Source organism: Saimiri boliviensis, chromosome 11 (assembly GCF_048565385.1).
Source record: "Saimiri boliviensis isolate mSaiBol1 chromosome 11, mSaiBol1.pri, whole genome shotgun sequence".
In the NCBI taxonomy this organism is placed as follows: domain Eukaryota; kingdom Metazoa; phylum Chordata; class Mammalia; order Primates; family Cebidae; genus Saimiri; species Saimiri boliviensis.
Window position 1 is genome coordinate 60,790,472 of NC_133459.1, and position 12,862 is coordinate 60,803,333.

The following is a 12,862-nucleotide window of genomic DNA, read 5'->3' on the forward strand; positions in this document are numbered from 1 at the left end:
TGATAAAAACATGGTAACAACAACAAAGATAACTTCCAACATTTTTTGAGTACTATGTGCTAGACACTGGTTAACCACTTTACATGTATTATATCAACTGTTATCACAACTTTATGTGACAGGTTCCATTATTTTCACCCTCATTGTATAGATGAGGAAAAGTACCTTGCTCAAGGTCACACTATTAGTAAGTGGTGGAACAGGAAGTTAAACTCAAATATTTGACACTCGACTCCAAGTTCTTAATTAAGCTTTATGTTCCCCATATTCTTCATATACTGGTATAAATACTAGGTCATTAGTATAACCCCTGAACTATCTTCCACTTCTCTGGTGTCTTCTTGAGAATTCTTATCAATTTCCTCAAGTAATTCTTTTAAGGATTACCTCCCTCCCTATGTTCTGTCTTCTTCTATATTATATCACCATCCTCTACTGCAATTATTTTTGCATGCTTACATATCCTTCCTTTATACTTCAGCATAAAAACCAGGTTGGTGGCTTATCAACAAAACACATTCTTCCAAGATATATCGTACTCCATTTCTTATCAGAAGGACACTTCTGACCATTGTATGTCCCAGTCCCGAAAAAAGAAACCACATCTAATATCATCTACATAGTAAATATTTGCTGTCCGTATTTTTCTTTCTTTTTAAAAGACAGGGTCTTACTCTCACACCCAAGCCAGAGTGCAGTGATGTGATCATAGTTCACTACAACCTTGAACTTCTGGGCTTAAGTGATCCTCCTGTCTCAGTCTCCCAAGTAGTTAGGACCACAGGTTCACACCACCATGCCTGGCTTTTTTTCTTTTTTTTTGGCAGTGGGGTAGAGAAGAGATCTTGCAGCATTGCCCCGGCTGGTTTCAAGCTTCAGACCTCAAGAGATCTTCCCGCCTCGGCCTCCAACAATGTTGGGATTATGGGTATGAGCCACCACACTGGGCTTTCATATCTTTCTTTTTCTCCTCAAATGTAGCATAAGGGGCAGAAAAAAAAAATCAGTGGTATGGTGTTATCTTATCAGGCGCTCAGTTATGGGTCTATACCAGCCATCAGAGGGTCACTACCAGAAAATATCTCCTCTTAGAGATACTAAGATTCTTCCCATTTACCATGTTTTCCTTAACTTTATTCATACCTCACTTCACCCTCCTGAGGTAAAGGCTCACAGATGTTCTATACCTACAATGTTCTGAGATCTTTTTTTTTTTTTTTTTAGATAGGGTCTCCTTCTGTTACCCAGGCTGGAGTATAGTAGTGTGGTCTTGGCTCACTGCAAACTACCTCCCCAGTTCAAGCAATACTCCCACCTCAGCCTCCCAAGTAGCTGGGACCACAGGTACATGCCCTGGCAATTTTGTTGTTGTTGTTTTTGGTAGAGACATGGGTTTTGCCATGTTGCCCATGCTGGTCTTGAACTCCTGGACTCAAGCGATTCTCCTACCTTGGTCTCCCAAAGTGCTGGGACTACAGGTGTGGACCACTGCACCTGACTTGTTTCTCATTTCTTCTTTAGAGTGTCACATTTACCCACTCAACTATCCAAAAGTATTTGAAATTTTTCACTATGCTCTACTCTAGAATTTTTATTTCATTTCATTCTTTCAGAGTTAATTCCCCTGATCATTGTAATTTGCTATTTCTAATTCTGCTCTATCTTTTAATTGCTTGGATGAGTTACTTTATCTCACTCAGCTTTAGTGTGGATTGAAGAAAATAAAAATCCAACAGAAGCCACTGAGCCAGAACTATGGCTAGTATTTCTGAACATGTAAAAACCAAAATACTGGCTCACATTCATGTCTATTCAGTCCAATAATAAGAGTTAAGATATAGTCGTTTTGCATGTGTCGATCTTGAAGTTAAGGTAATCTATACTTCCTTAGGTATCTAGTAGAGATCTTCTCTAGCCTTTCTGGAAAATGTAAGATATATTTTACTAAAGTAGTGGGGTTTGTTTGTTTGTTTTGAGATGGAGTTTCACTCTTGTTGCCCAGGCTGGAGTGCAATGGCGTGATCTTGGCTCACCGCAACCTCCGCCTCCCAGGTTCAAGTGATTCTCCTACCTCAGCCTCCTGAGTAGCTGGGATTACAGGCATGCGCCATGATGCCTGGCTAACTTTTTATATTTTTACTAGAGACAAGGTTTCTCTATGTTGGTCTCGAACTCCCAACCTCAGGTGATCTGCCTGCCTCAGCCTCTCAAAGTGCTAGGATTACAGGCGTGAGCCACCGCGCCTAGCCAAGTAGTAGTGTTCTTTAAAGAACTATGTTGTGATCTTTGAAGGAAAAAAAAAGTGTCACATGACTATGTTATCACTATTTGAGGATTGATTTTTCTGGAAAATTTAAACTTGTATTAGTGTACTTCTACATACAAATTGGTCATTATTTGATAAATGAACAAACTTTTCTTTTTTAGCCCTAACTCTAAGACAGGGTCTCACTCTGTCATCCAGGCTGGAATTCAGTGGCACCACCACAGCTCACTGCAGCCGTGAATGCCTGGGCTCAAGTAATCCTGCTGCCTCGGCCTCGCCAGTAGCTGAGAGTACAGGTGCAGATGCACACCACCGTACCTGGCTAATTTTTCTCATTTTCCGTAGAGACGGTCTTGTTATGTTGTGCAGGCTGGTACGAACATAATTATAATTACATACACATAAATACATACACATAAAAACAGAAAATGGTTACAAAAATTTTCATATAGAAATCTAACATTTCTCTTTCTGCTAAAAATAATTAAATATGCATCATAAAAAAGAAATGTTCAAAGTATGCTTTTAGGCTGGGTGTGGTGGCTCATTCCTGTAATCCTAGCACTTTGGGAGGCTGAGGTGAGTAGATTGCTTAGGCCCAGGAGTTTGAGGTCAACCTGAGCAATATGGCACAATTCTGTCTCTTAAAAAAAAAAAAAAAAAAAAAAAAAAAAAAAAAAAATTAGCTGGTGGCATGTGCGTACAGTCCTAGCTACTTGGGAGGCTGAGAAGGGACGATCACCTGAACCCAGGAGGTCAAGGCTGCAGTGAGCTATGTTTGTGTCGCTGCACTCCAGCCTGAATAACAGAGTGAGATCCCATCTCATAAACAAAAATTTTAAAAGACAACAACAATGTTTTCCCTTCCTATTGTTTCAAGAAACACAAAAATGCTTTGGGAAAAGTAAAAATAAAAGTGAGCACTAAACAGCCATTAAAGAACTGAAACTAGCAGAGGAGATAACAGCCACATGATTCCTGAAAGGTTCATGATTTATTATTTAGCATGGTAAACACTTTACCAAAACACTAAGTTTTAGAGTTATCTTTTACACACACACCCACACAAACACACACCCCTAAAAAGCTCTGCCAACTCAAATAATTTGCACTAAATCAAGGAGCATAATTAAAAAAAATGAAACATATAACTAATATATAAGCCCATACGAGGTTTTCCTGTTAAGTTAGGGAGCAAGTTATCAATTCTAAGAGCCTTTCTACGATGTACAGATTATCCTTATTGGACTTCAATCCAGTGAGAGCTCTATCAGAATACTAGAAAATTAGCTAGGAAACATAGCTTTTAGAAAAAACAAAATTACTGAAGTTTTCATAGAGTCAAAAAGAAAAATATACACAAGATAGAACTTACCACAATAGACAATAGTAAAAGTAGGGAGTAGGGTCAGCAACCAGGGACAAGAGAGAAGAGAAAACAGAAAGCATTTTAATTACAGAAATTTCAAAACAAATAAGCAGCAAATGGTAGAAAACACATTTTTTAAAAATGCAGGCATCCATTTAAGTTTTACAAAGGAAAAGCAAAAAACAAACGTGCAACAAATTTAGCAGCTACAAAGCTAAAGGTCCAGTAAAAGGTAGTGACAAGTATATAAACAAGAAAATAAAGTCTGTGAGACTTTTACCATGCAATAAACATGATGACAGAATGATATTAATGTCATAACCAGTGAAAATTATACCTTTCAGGGGTCGATTTAGCATCATAGAAACTACTAATAAACTGCTCAGAGGTTTCAATATTTTCCTTTATGCCTAATTTTCACCTAATTCTATTTTATGTCAGGAAATTTTTAAGAAATTTTACCATTCATAGATAACCATGGCAAATCTCTTTATGTATGTCTCAACTGAGCCATAGGAATGAGCATTATAATTTGAGTATTAATACAGTCATACACATTTATTCTGGAGAATTAAAGATTTATAAGAGTACTGGCTTCATCTAAACAAAAGTAAGACTTGGGTACTATTTTAGAAATGGAAGAAAACTCAGTAGTAACATTTATTCCCAAGTTTTCTATCTCGGTCTCAAAATAAGGATTGCAATGCAAACCCAAACAGAGAAGCCTAACCTGTTTGATCAACATAAATCTGACTACAAGTGAGAGGCAAAGCACACAACTTTACAAATATACCTAGCTTTAAATAAACCTGACTTATTAATATTACTACCTTGCTTTACCTCATCAAAATAAATTAAGGCATATTTTATAGAATTATTTCCTTTGCAGAAAGGTTTAAAACAATGGTAATCAATTCTTCCTGGCATTTTTTTCAGGTAAGATTTTATTTACATATAGCTTTTCGTGAGTCTTATCAAACAATATATCAAATGCTGTCAAAATATGAGGTCAAATTAAATTAAAAGTTCTCTTAATTTCTTTATCCCTCTCCCCAACAAAATTTAAATGACAAAAATGAATTTGCTTATATTCAAGGTGAAGTGACTCAAGATCAAATTAATACAGGATCTCATCAACTCTAAGATGTACTTTTTTGGCCCACATTTTAATATGTTTGTAGTTAGTATTCATCTTTCCACTGACAGGATATCCTGATTTAATATACAAGGATTTTTTTTCCTTTCAAAGGCATATAAAATACTAGTATGCTTTATAATTGATGCCATCTTAGATCAGATGAAATATAGTATTTTCTATTTACACCTCTGAGCAATAACACATAAATCGACCTCTGTAAAATGAGGTGAAACAATATGGTTAAAAAAAGAAATCTGTGTATCAACGTTGATGAAAGAAATGCTTCAAAGGATAAAAACTAAAGTGATGACAAAGTGGCTCATTTACCAAAGAATCTCATTAGTGTAACGTACGGATTTCCATGCACTGCCTACAACCTCTTAATAAGATATTTCTTAAAATAACTTACAGTATTTTAACAAAATTTCTTTGGTTAATGAATTCAGTTGATAGCAGACAGCAACAGAATGCCCACAGCTAGCACATGTGGGCAAAGCATTGGCATAAGAAATCTGATAAAATCAATCTATTAGTGTCTTTAACTAACTAAAACATTACCTACCTCCCAGCCAGTACTCTGTATAATAAAAAGTAAAAAAGGGCAGGTCATATAAAAAACTGTTTAAAAAGAACAAAAAAAGGCCAAAGGTACCATATACCATAAATTCTTCTCCACAAATAGAAGACAGCAGGATATTTTAAACAGCATATTCATTTATTTAAGATCTGCAATAATTTTATAAACTGCTTGTTCAAAACCCAGTGGCTAAAATTTTGCCTTTTAAAAACTTTAAGTGAAAGTACAAATTTTGGAGAAAGAGAGCCAGCTGCTTATTCCATATGTTTAAATGAGATCTCTAACTAAGGTGAGCTGCACTTCACTAAGTATCCAGGATAAATTAAAATATAAATTGCAACTCTGCTCAAATGCCAATGACACAAATGGATGAAAGTTTCTCAGAAATGACTAGCTCTAAATATTCCAGACCTAACATTTATAATTTGCAATTTACAGCTTTAGAAACTGGGATGAGTTTCCTGCAATAGCATACGTACAACTGATTATTAAAAGACCCACATCTTATGGTCATGAAACCTAATCAATATTTTGCAACTTTTAACATTTTAGTAGATGATGATAAAGCCCTGACGTAACAGGATAGCAGCCCTGCTTTTAGACTGTCAAAGGCTTTTCGGATTAATCAGTTCATTTAGAACAGCTTAATTCATTTCAAGAAAGAGGAGGTCAAGCTGACAGATAACAAAGTAGGACTAATTCTGAATACAAACGTGGATGGTCATAATCCACTTCCTTTGACACTGGCAGCAGTAGGTAACAGCAGGGTAGCATGGGGAAGGGAACAGGAAAGTGGAGGAAAAGGAGGCTCAGGATATTTTGCAGCATTTCAGTGAAGCCAAGGATTTAGTTTCAAAGAAATCAACTGCTAGTAGTGTACTTCATTTTAAAACCAAGTTTAATGTGATTCTAATTTTAGTGGTAATATGAAGATTCCATAATGAACTATAAAGTTTAAATAATGAAATACTATTAGAATTAAATATACATTAAGACAACCATTTTATTCATTATTTTCACAAAATAATATTTTTGTATTAGAAATATATTGAAGGATGATTGAATGCAAACATCTAGGAAAATAAAGTTCACCTGCAGTCATTATAAATATTAGTAGTTTATTAAAGTGTCACATCATTTAAAAAGCTTAAATATAAAAACCATTTTCACAGCAAAATAGATTATCAATTTTAAAATCAGACTCACAATTATGATCTACATTGTGAAACTAAATCACAATTTTTAAAAATTTGCTAATTAGTAATAACTCAAAAATGAAAAAAAAAAAAAAGCTATGTGGAAAGTTTATGATGATCACCACTTACTTTAGGTGAATTCATTTTTGTTAATGAGCTTTGCTTTGGCCATGAACTATCATTTTGACCATTCATTTGTAGTCTGATTAAAATGGTCATTTCACGGGATCTGGTTTGACATCAGTACAAAACATTAATGCCTTCAGACAGTTTTTTCCCTTGATAGTGAGGCTAGAAATTGGAATCATTACCTGATGAACAATTTTGCTGAATGCTTCTTGAAGTTTACCATGAATTGTGGACAGTTTCTTTGCATCGCGATTAGCTTCATGAACAGGAATAAGTACTTTGTAAACCTCATTAACTGCTTCATACATGCCAGCCTATAAGAAAAAAAACTTAAATGTTTCTTTCTTTTACACTAATTAGAAAATAATTACAACATATGAATTCACAATATTTCTATTAAGATAATACCACTGAAGCTTTTCCAATAGGAAATAAAAACAAATACTACTAATTTTTAACTGTGTTAAGGCTTAATAGAAGAATTTTGCAATGTGTCATCTCCTCTAGATAAATGGGTATGTATGTAGGTAAGTGTTATGTGTGTGTATTAATATATATACATACATATATGTGCCTATTTATATTTGTATAATTTGAATTGGGCATTTTCCTTCTATCTGCCCAATAATTATTTCACTAAGCTTAATGGGTGCATGTACACTTATCTATGCATATAAACTTTTGCAGATTCGGAAAAAGAAATTTAGTATTACACTGGTCATAGGTACCCAATTCTACCATAATCAGATAACCCATGGCCTCCTGGGAAACAAAAATCATTTACTTTTCCAAAATATTAAGTTGATACAGGGAATCTCCCATTGTAAATCTCCTATGAAAAAAATCACAAATCTTTAACAAAATATAGAAAGTTTTAAGCCACCAGATTTTCTTTCACTGTGGGCTAGCTGGCCAGTGGTTGCTATAATTATAATCACATAATCGAGTGAGAGATAAGATGTGTTGTATTAGTCTTCTATTCCTTATCCTTTTTTATTATTATTAAGAGACAGGATCTTGTGCTGTTGCTTAGGTTGGAGTGCAGTGGTGTGATCACAGCTCACTACAATGCTGAACTCCTGAACTCAAATAATCCTCCCACCCTAGCCTCCTAAGTAGCTAGAACTACAGGTGCTCACCACCATGCCCAGCTACTCTTTTCATCTTTTGTAGAGATGGCAGTCTTGCTATATTGAGCAGGCTGGTTTCAAACTCCTGGCCTCAAGCAATCCTCCTATCTTGCACAGTAATCCTAGGATTACTACGCAATCTCCCAAATCACTGGGACTACAGGCTTGAGGCACTGGGCTTGGCCCATCCCTTATTCTTAATAATGGATTGGTCTGTAGTAAGAGAAGAGAGAGAGATTTTCCAAAAGCCACTGAGTCCTCATGGCTTCATGGATCAGCAAACGTATTTTCCCAAAGAAAGATATGTGGTCCTTATATTTCCCAGTAAGTTCATAGGAGTATATTTATACAATAATGTAGCTGTAAAAGTGAAATATGTTTAGTGTAACTAAAATGCCCCAGTAATTATTTTAACGAAAATCAGACTGAAAAAGAATACAATTTATAATTATATACAACTGCAAAATAATTTTAATAGTATAGGTTACTGCCTCCCAATCTAAGTGTGCTACTATGAATTATTAAAATTACACACACAAAACACACAGAGTTATATTAATTAAAATATTCCATCAATGGTTAAAAAACAAAACAAAACCCAAACCTTTCCCTCTGCTAGCTTAGACAAGTGTAGGGAAGGAATTGGAATGGTCAATGTCCTTAAAGACAAATTAAAAGAGGATTGACACCTAATATTTTAACTCTGCAAAAAGACTCTTAAGAGTCTCATAATTGTCAATAACGATGAAAATGATGGTAGCAGTAAACACACTTGTACTTACTTGGAGCCAGGCACTGTGATAAGCACTTTACATATATGAACTTACTTAGAATCTTAACAACATTCCTATGATGTAGGTATTATTACTAGACATATTTAACGACAAGAAAAGTGAGGCACCAACTGGTTAAATAATTTGTGCCTGAAGCAACACAACTACTAAATGGCAGAGCCAGGATTTGAACTTTGGTAGTATGCCTTCTAAAAGGACCCTTAACCAATATATTGCAGGATAGGGATAAGGCCTGGTGAAGAAAGAACCAATTCCCAACAGTAGTACAAACGGGGAAGGAAGGCAGCATTGCGTATTACCTCAAGCTTCTCTCTTATCCTAACATGAACCTCAGTGTTTCCCAAACCTTGGTGCTGAGACACTAAACATTCAGCAGAAACGTCAGAGAAAGTAAGGGACCCTACCAACATGGTTCAAGATGGCAAGCATGAATTCAGCTAACTATCTTTTCCTTCTCCAATAAATATCCCATCAGGGTTCCATCTGACTGCTGTAATTCTTCACATGGACATGGAAGGGAACAAGACTGGGGTTATAGCATGGTAGCGTAGTCAGGCAAAGAATTCAAGATGCAGTTCATAAAACTAGAGTAAGGTCCAGGCCTCCAATAACTACCTAATGAGGACTACTATGCAACCAGCAGAATGAGTGGCTTAACTTTCCTGAACACCAGGGCAATGCCCATCAAACTGGAAAGATTCTCTATTTCATCCAATAGACAAGCTCTATTTACAGAGCCCTGTCACTCTACCAACTAGTAACTTATATCATTCAGAGACTTTTTGTTTTGTTTTGCTCTGTTTTTTAATTTGTTTTAGAAAATATTTGGCAGTAAAAGTTTTATGAAACAAAAAATATCTGCTGCAAATTACATGCTGGTTCATAAAAGCAAATTACAGGCTGGTTCATAACAAGCAAATGAAAAACACTGGTGGGGCCGGGCACAGTGGCTCATGCCTATAATCCTAGCACTTTGGGAGGCTGATCGGGGGAACATAACTTGAAGTCAGGAGTTTGAGATCAGCTTGGGAAACAAAGTGAAACCCCATACCTACAAAAAAATAAAACAATTAGACGAGTGTGATGGTATACCTCTGTACCCCTGTATTCCCAGCTACTCAGGAGGAGGAGGATCCGTTGAGCCCAGGAGTTTGAGGCTACCGTGAGCCAAAACACTCACGGAAGTGACAGATTATTAAGATGAAAAGGAGTAAGCCAACAATGAATCTAGCAAGAAAATCTATTCCTAGATAGTTTTTTAGGGACTTGGTATAAAAAACAAACTTTTTTTTGAGACAGGGTTTCACTCTGCTGCCCAAGCCAGAGTGCAGCAGCATGATCTGGCTCATAGCAGCCTCAACCTTTTGGGCTCAAGCAATCCTTTCACCTCAGCCTCTTAAGTAGCTGGGACCACCGGCATGAGCTATCATGCCTGGCAAATTTTTAATTTTTTGTAGAGACAGTATCTTACTATGTTGCCCGGGTTGGTCCTAAACTCCTGAATTCAAGCAATCCTCCCGCCTTGGCCTCCCAAAGTGCTGGGATTACAGGCATGAGCTACTATACCGGGTCCAGGATAAATTATCTTTAAAGAAAAGTAGGGTCGTAAAACAGAGAGAACAAATATACATGTCATTGATAATCAGAGGTATGAAACTGTAGAAAAAGAATTAACAAGAGTCATCTACCATAGAGAAAGAAGCAGCTGCTTGTTCCAGCAATCCCACAAGTCCTGACTCAGTAAAGTATTTTCCAGAGCAGATACCTTCTTCATCTGGAGATACCACATCATCTGAGACTGCAGATTCTTCTAAAACATTAGATGAAATATTCTAGGGAAAAAATACATTGAAAATGTTTTTGAAATGGAATTAATTTTCTAGCATAAAAATGTATAAGAAGAAATATCAGGATAAACTATAACTATCATGTTAGGTTAAAAAAAAGGAGAGTGAGGTAAAAGATAAATCTCTAAAAACTTTCTGTACTTTGAAGATGATAATAGAATGAAAATGCCATTACTAGGTAACTTTTCTCTTAATAAAAAGTTGTATGAAAGAAAATTAAGAAAAATCATGGGCTAAAGGAAACAGTAATATAACATAAGACATCAAAGGAGACATCAATAGTCTTTCTTATTTATTTATTTAATTGATCTTCTCAAAACTATAAGAGAAATTAGGTTAAAAAATGGTCTCTTGGCTTATCTAAAAGACACTGAGTTACTGAAAAAACTCAGGTACAATAAAAGCCCTCTTATTTAATGAGATTGGGATCAGCCATTATTTCTAAAAAAGAAATGATACATATATATGTTATTTTAGCCTAAACATTTATAGTAGATGTACACTCATTTATCAACTTTTGAAGTAGCTCTAAGGCCTTTTCTTTGTGTATATGTGTCTCCAGATCAGATTTCCATGGAATCTCTCTTGGTTAAATACCCATAAGGCAACATTCTTTTTAAAGATTTCAAGTTTTTGTTTCTTTTGAGTGAAAGCTTGAACTTAAAAGATTATCAAATTATTCTAGAATTTTAGGAGTTCTCCCTCCCCTAATCTATTTGTCTGGCCCAAAATTAATTTAACCGCAATTATTTTGGAGATTCATCTTTCCTGAGTCTTTGTAAAACATTCCATTTTTTTCAGAGAAATAATAACTTCCTTTTTGCATTCTGATTTCATTAGAAGACATAACATTAAACTAAATTGTATAATATCCTAAACCTACCATTAACAGGTTTTGAAGAAAAGCAAAGCAGAACTGACTCTTGGTAAGCAAAGAATTCAACTAGTGGGTCAGAGCTATGTACCCTACTAGAAGGAAACTCATCTGTGAGTCATGTATTAGTCATAAAATATACTAATATTTTATGCTGAGAGTGGAGAATATTGGTATGTCTGCTATGTTAAGTAAAAGCCAATTATGAATTTCTACTGAATTCTGATTCTCAGTAATACATTTTCATAGATGTTAAAGTACGTAGCTGATTACAAAGCAGTAAAGACAAAGAGAATACATAAGCATAGCACTGATAATTCAGAGGCAAGAAACTGGAAAGTTTCTTAATTCAGAGGTAAGAAACTGTGGAAAGTTTCTTCCCTCTCAATTATCAGTGCCATGGAAGATTCCTACCTGAAATGTTACACATCCCACAGGAAGGTATTTCCGGTCCTCTAGCATGCTCAAATATTCAGCAACAAGTGCTGCTGAGTGGACCAGACACTGTGCAGCTTCAGCATGATTGCTTCGTTCTGAGTGCTTGCCAGCCATGTTCTGCAACCAGGTCAATCGCAGATCTGGAGAAGTCTGGTAACCCTTGGCAATTCTAATTAGAACAGAAATTCTTCTCAGTTAGCATATGCTTCCCAAGCTGGGAGGGAGTTTAGATGGCTCACTCAGAGTTTATCTAGATAGGTTTTTGACACTGTGCACAACCTACAGAGTTTTAAAGTCGTATGAAAATGTCATTGTGCAGGCTTAGAGAAACAACTGTGGCCCATGGAATGGATAGTATCAGTTGAGGGGGCGGGGAAGGCAAAAAAGAAATATGCCATATTAAAATCTGATCATTAAGGAAATAATCAGTTAAGGGAAAAAGTATAAAAATTATGTGTCCATTACAGAAATACAGAGAAATTTTATACTCAAGGAAAATAAGAAAACATAAAAAGTACTTTTTATCACATCACCTGTATTTCGAAGAGATTAAATTGTTTTATTTGTGCTTTTAATGAACTCCAAAATTGTAAGAACAGAGGATCATATGACAGATAAAACTTCTTAAGTTTTACTATTGTATCTATTAAGTTGTTAATACAATAGGAATTACAGATTTTTCAAAATGTGCCCCAAGAAATATCACTCTTTGGTCATAACTGTATTGAATATCAGGTAATAAATGTTACGGTAAAACACTCATATACTGTTTTTTCTTCTTAAAAGACTGAGTTTTATATAGAAAATATTGGTATGGGCGTTCAGAGGAAGTTTGAGGCGCAGTACACCAAGGTGTTAAATGTGTGTTATGAATATTTTTAAATATCCTCTTGCTTTTGATAATCAGTAAGTATACTTGCATTGTTCTTAAAAGAAGAGACACAAAAGATCTGAAGATGTCACCTGGGAAAAGTACATTTGTACTTTCAATCTACCATTAGAAAAATCACTCAAGGCTTGGCTCATGCCTGTAATCCCAGATCTTTGGGAAGCCAAGGCAGGCAGATCTCTTGAGCCCAGGAGTTCAAGACCAGCCTAAGCCAT

General features: G+C 35.5%; 1 protein-coding gene across 7 annotated transcripts in view; it reads right to left on the reverse strand.

Annotated features, from left to right (window-relative positions):
- The window catches only part of DOCK7 (dedicator of cytokinesis 7), a 242,826-nt gene that overhangs the window by 29,000 nt on the left and 200,964 nt on the right, over positions 1-12,862 (reverse strand). For 4 of the 7 annotated variants that reach the window (XM_074380931.1, XM_074380927.1, XM_074380930.1 and 1 more), the window contains 4 exons: positions 11,735-11,927; positions 10,288-10,431; positions 6,858-6,989; positions 5,336-5,350 (listed from right to left, as the gene is read on the reverse strand). In XM_074380931.1, the coding sequence (XP_074237032.1) occupies positions 5,336-5,350; positions 6,858-6,989; positions 10,288-10,431; positions 11,735-11,927 (484 nt within the window). The remainder of the gene's footprint in view (positions 1-5,335; positions 5,351-6,857; positions 6,990-10,287; positions 10,432-11,734; positions 11,928-12,862) is intronic. The other 3 variants (XM_074380932.1, XM_074380928.1, XM_074380929.1) reach the window with 1 other exon arrangement.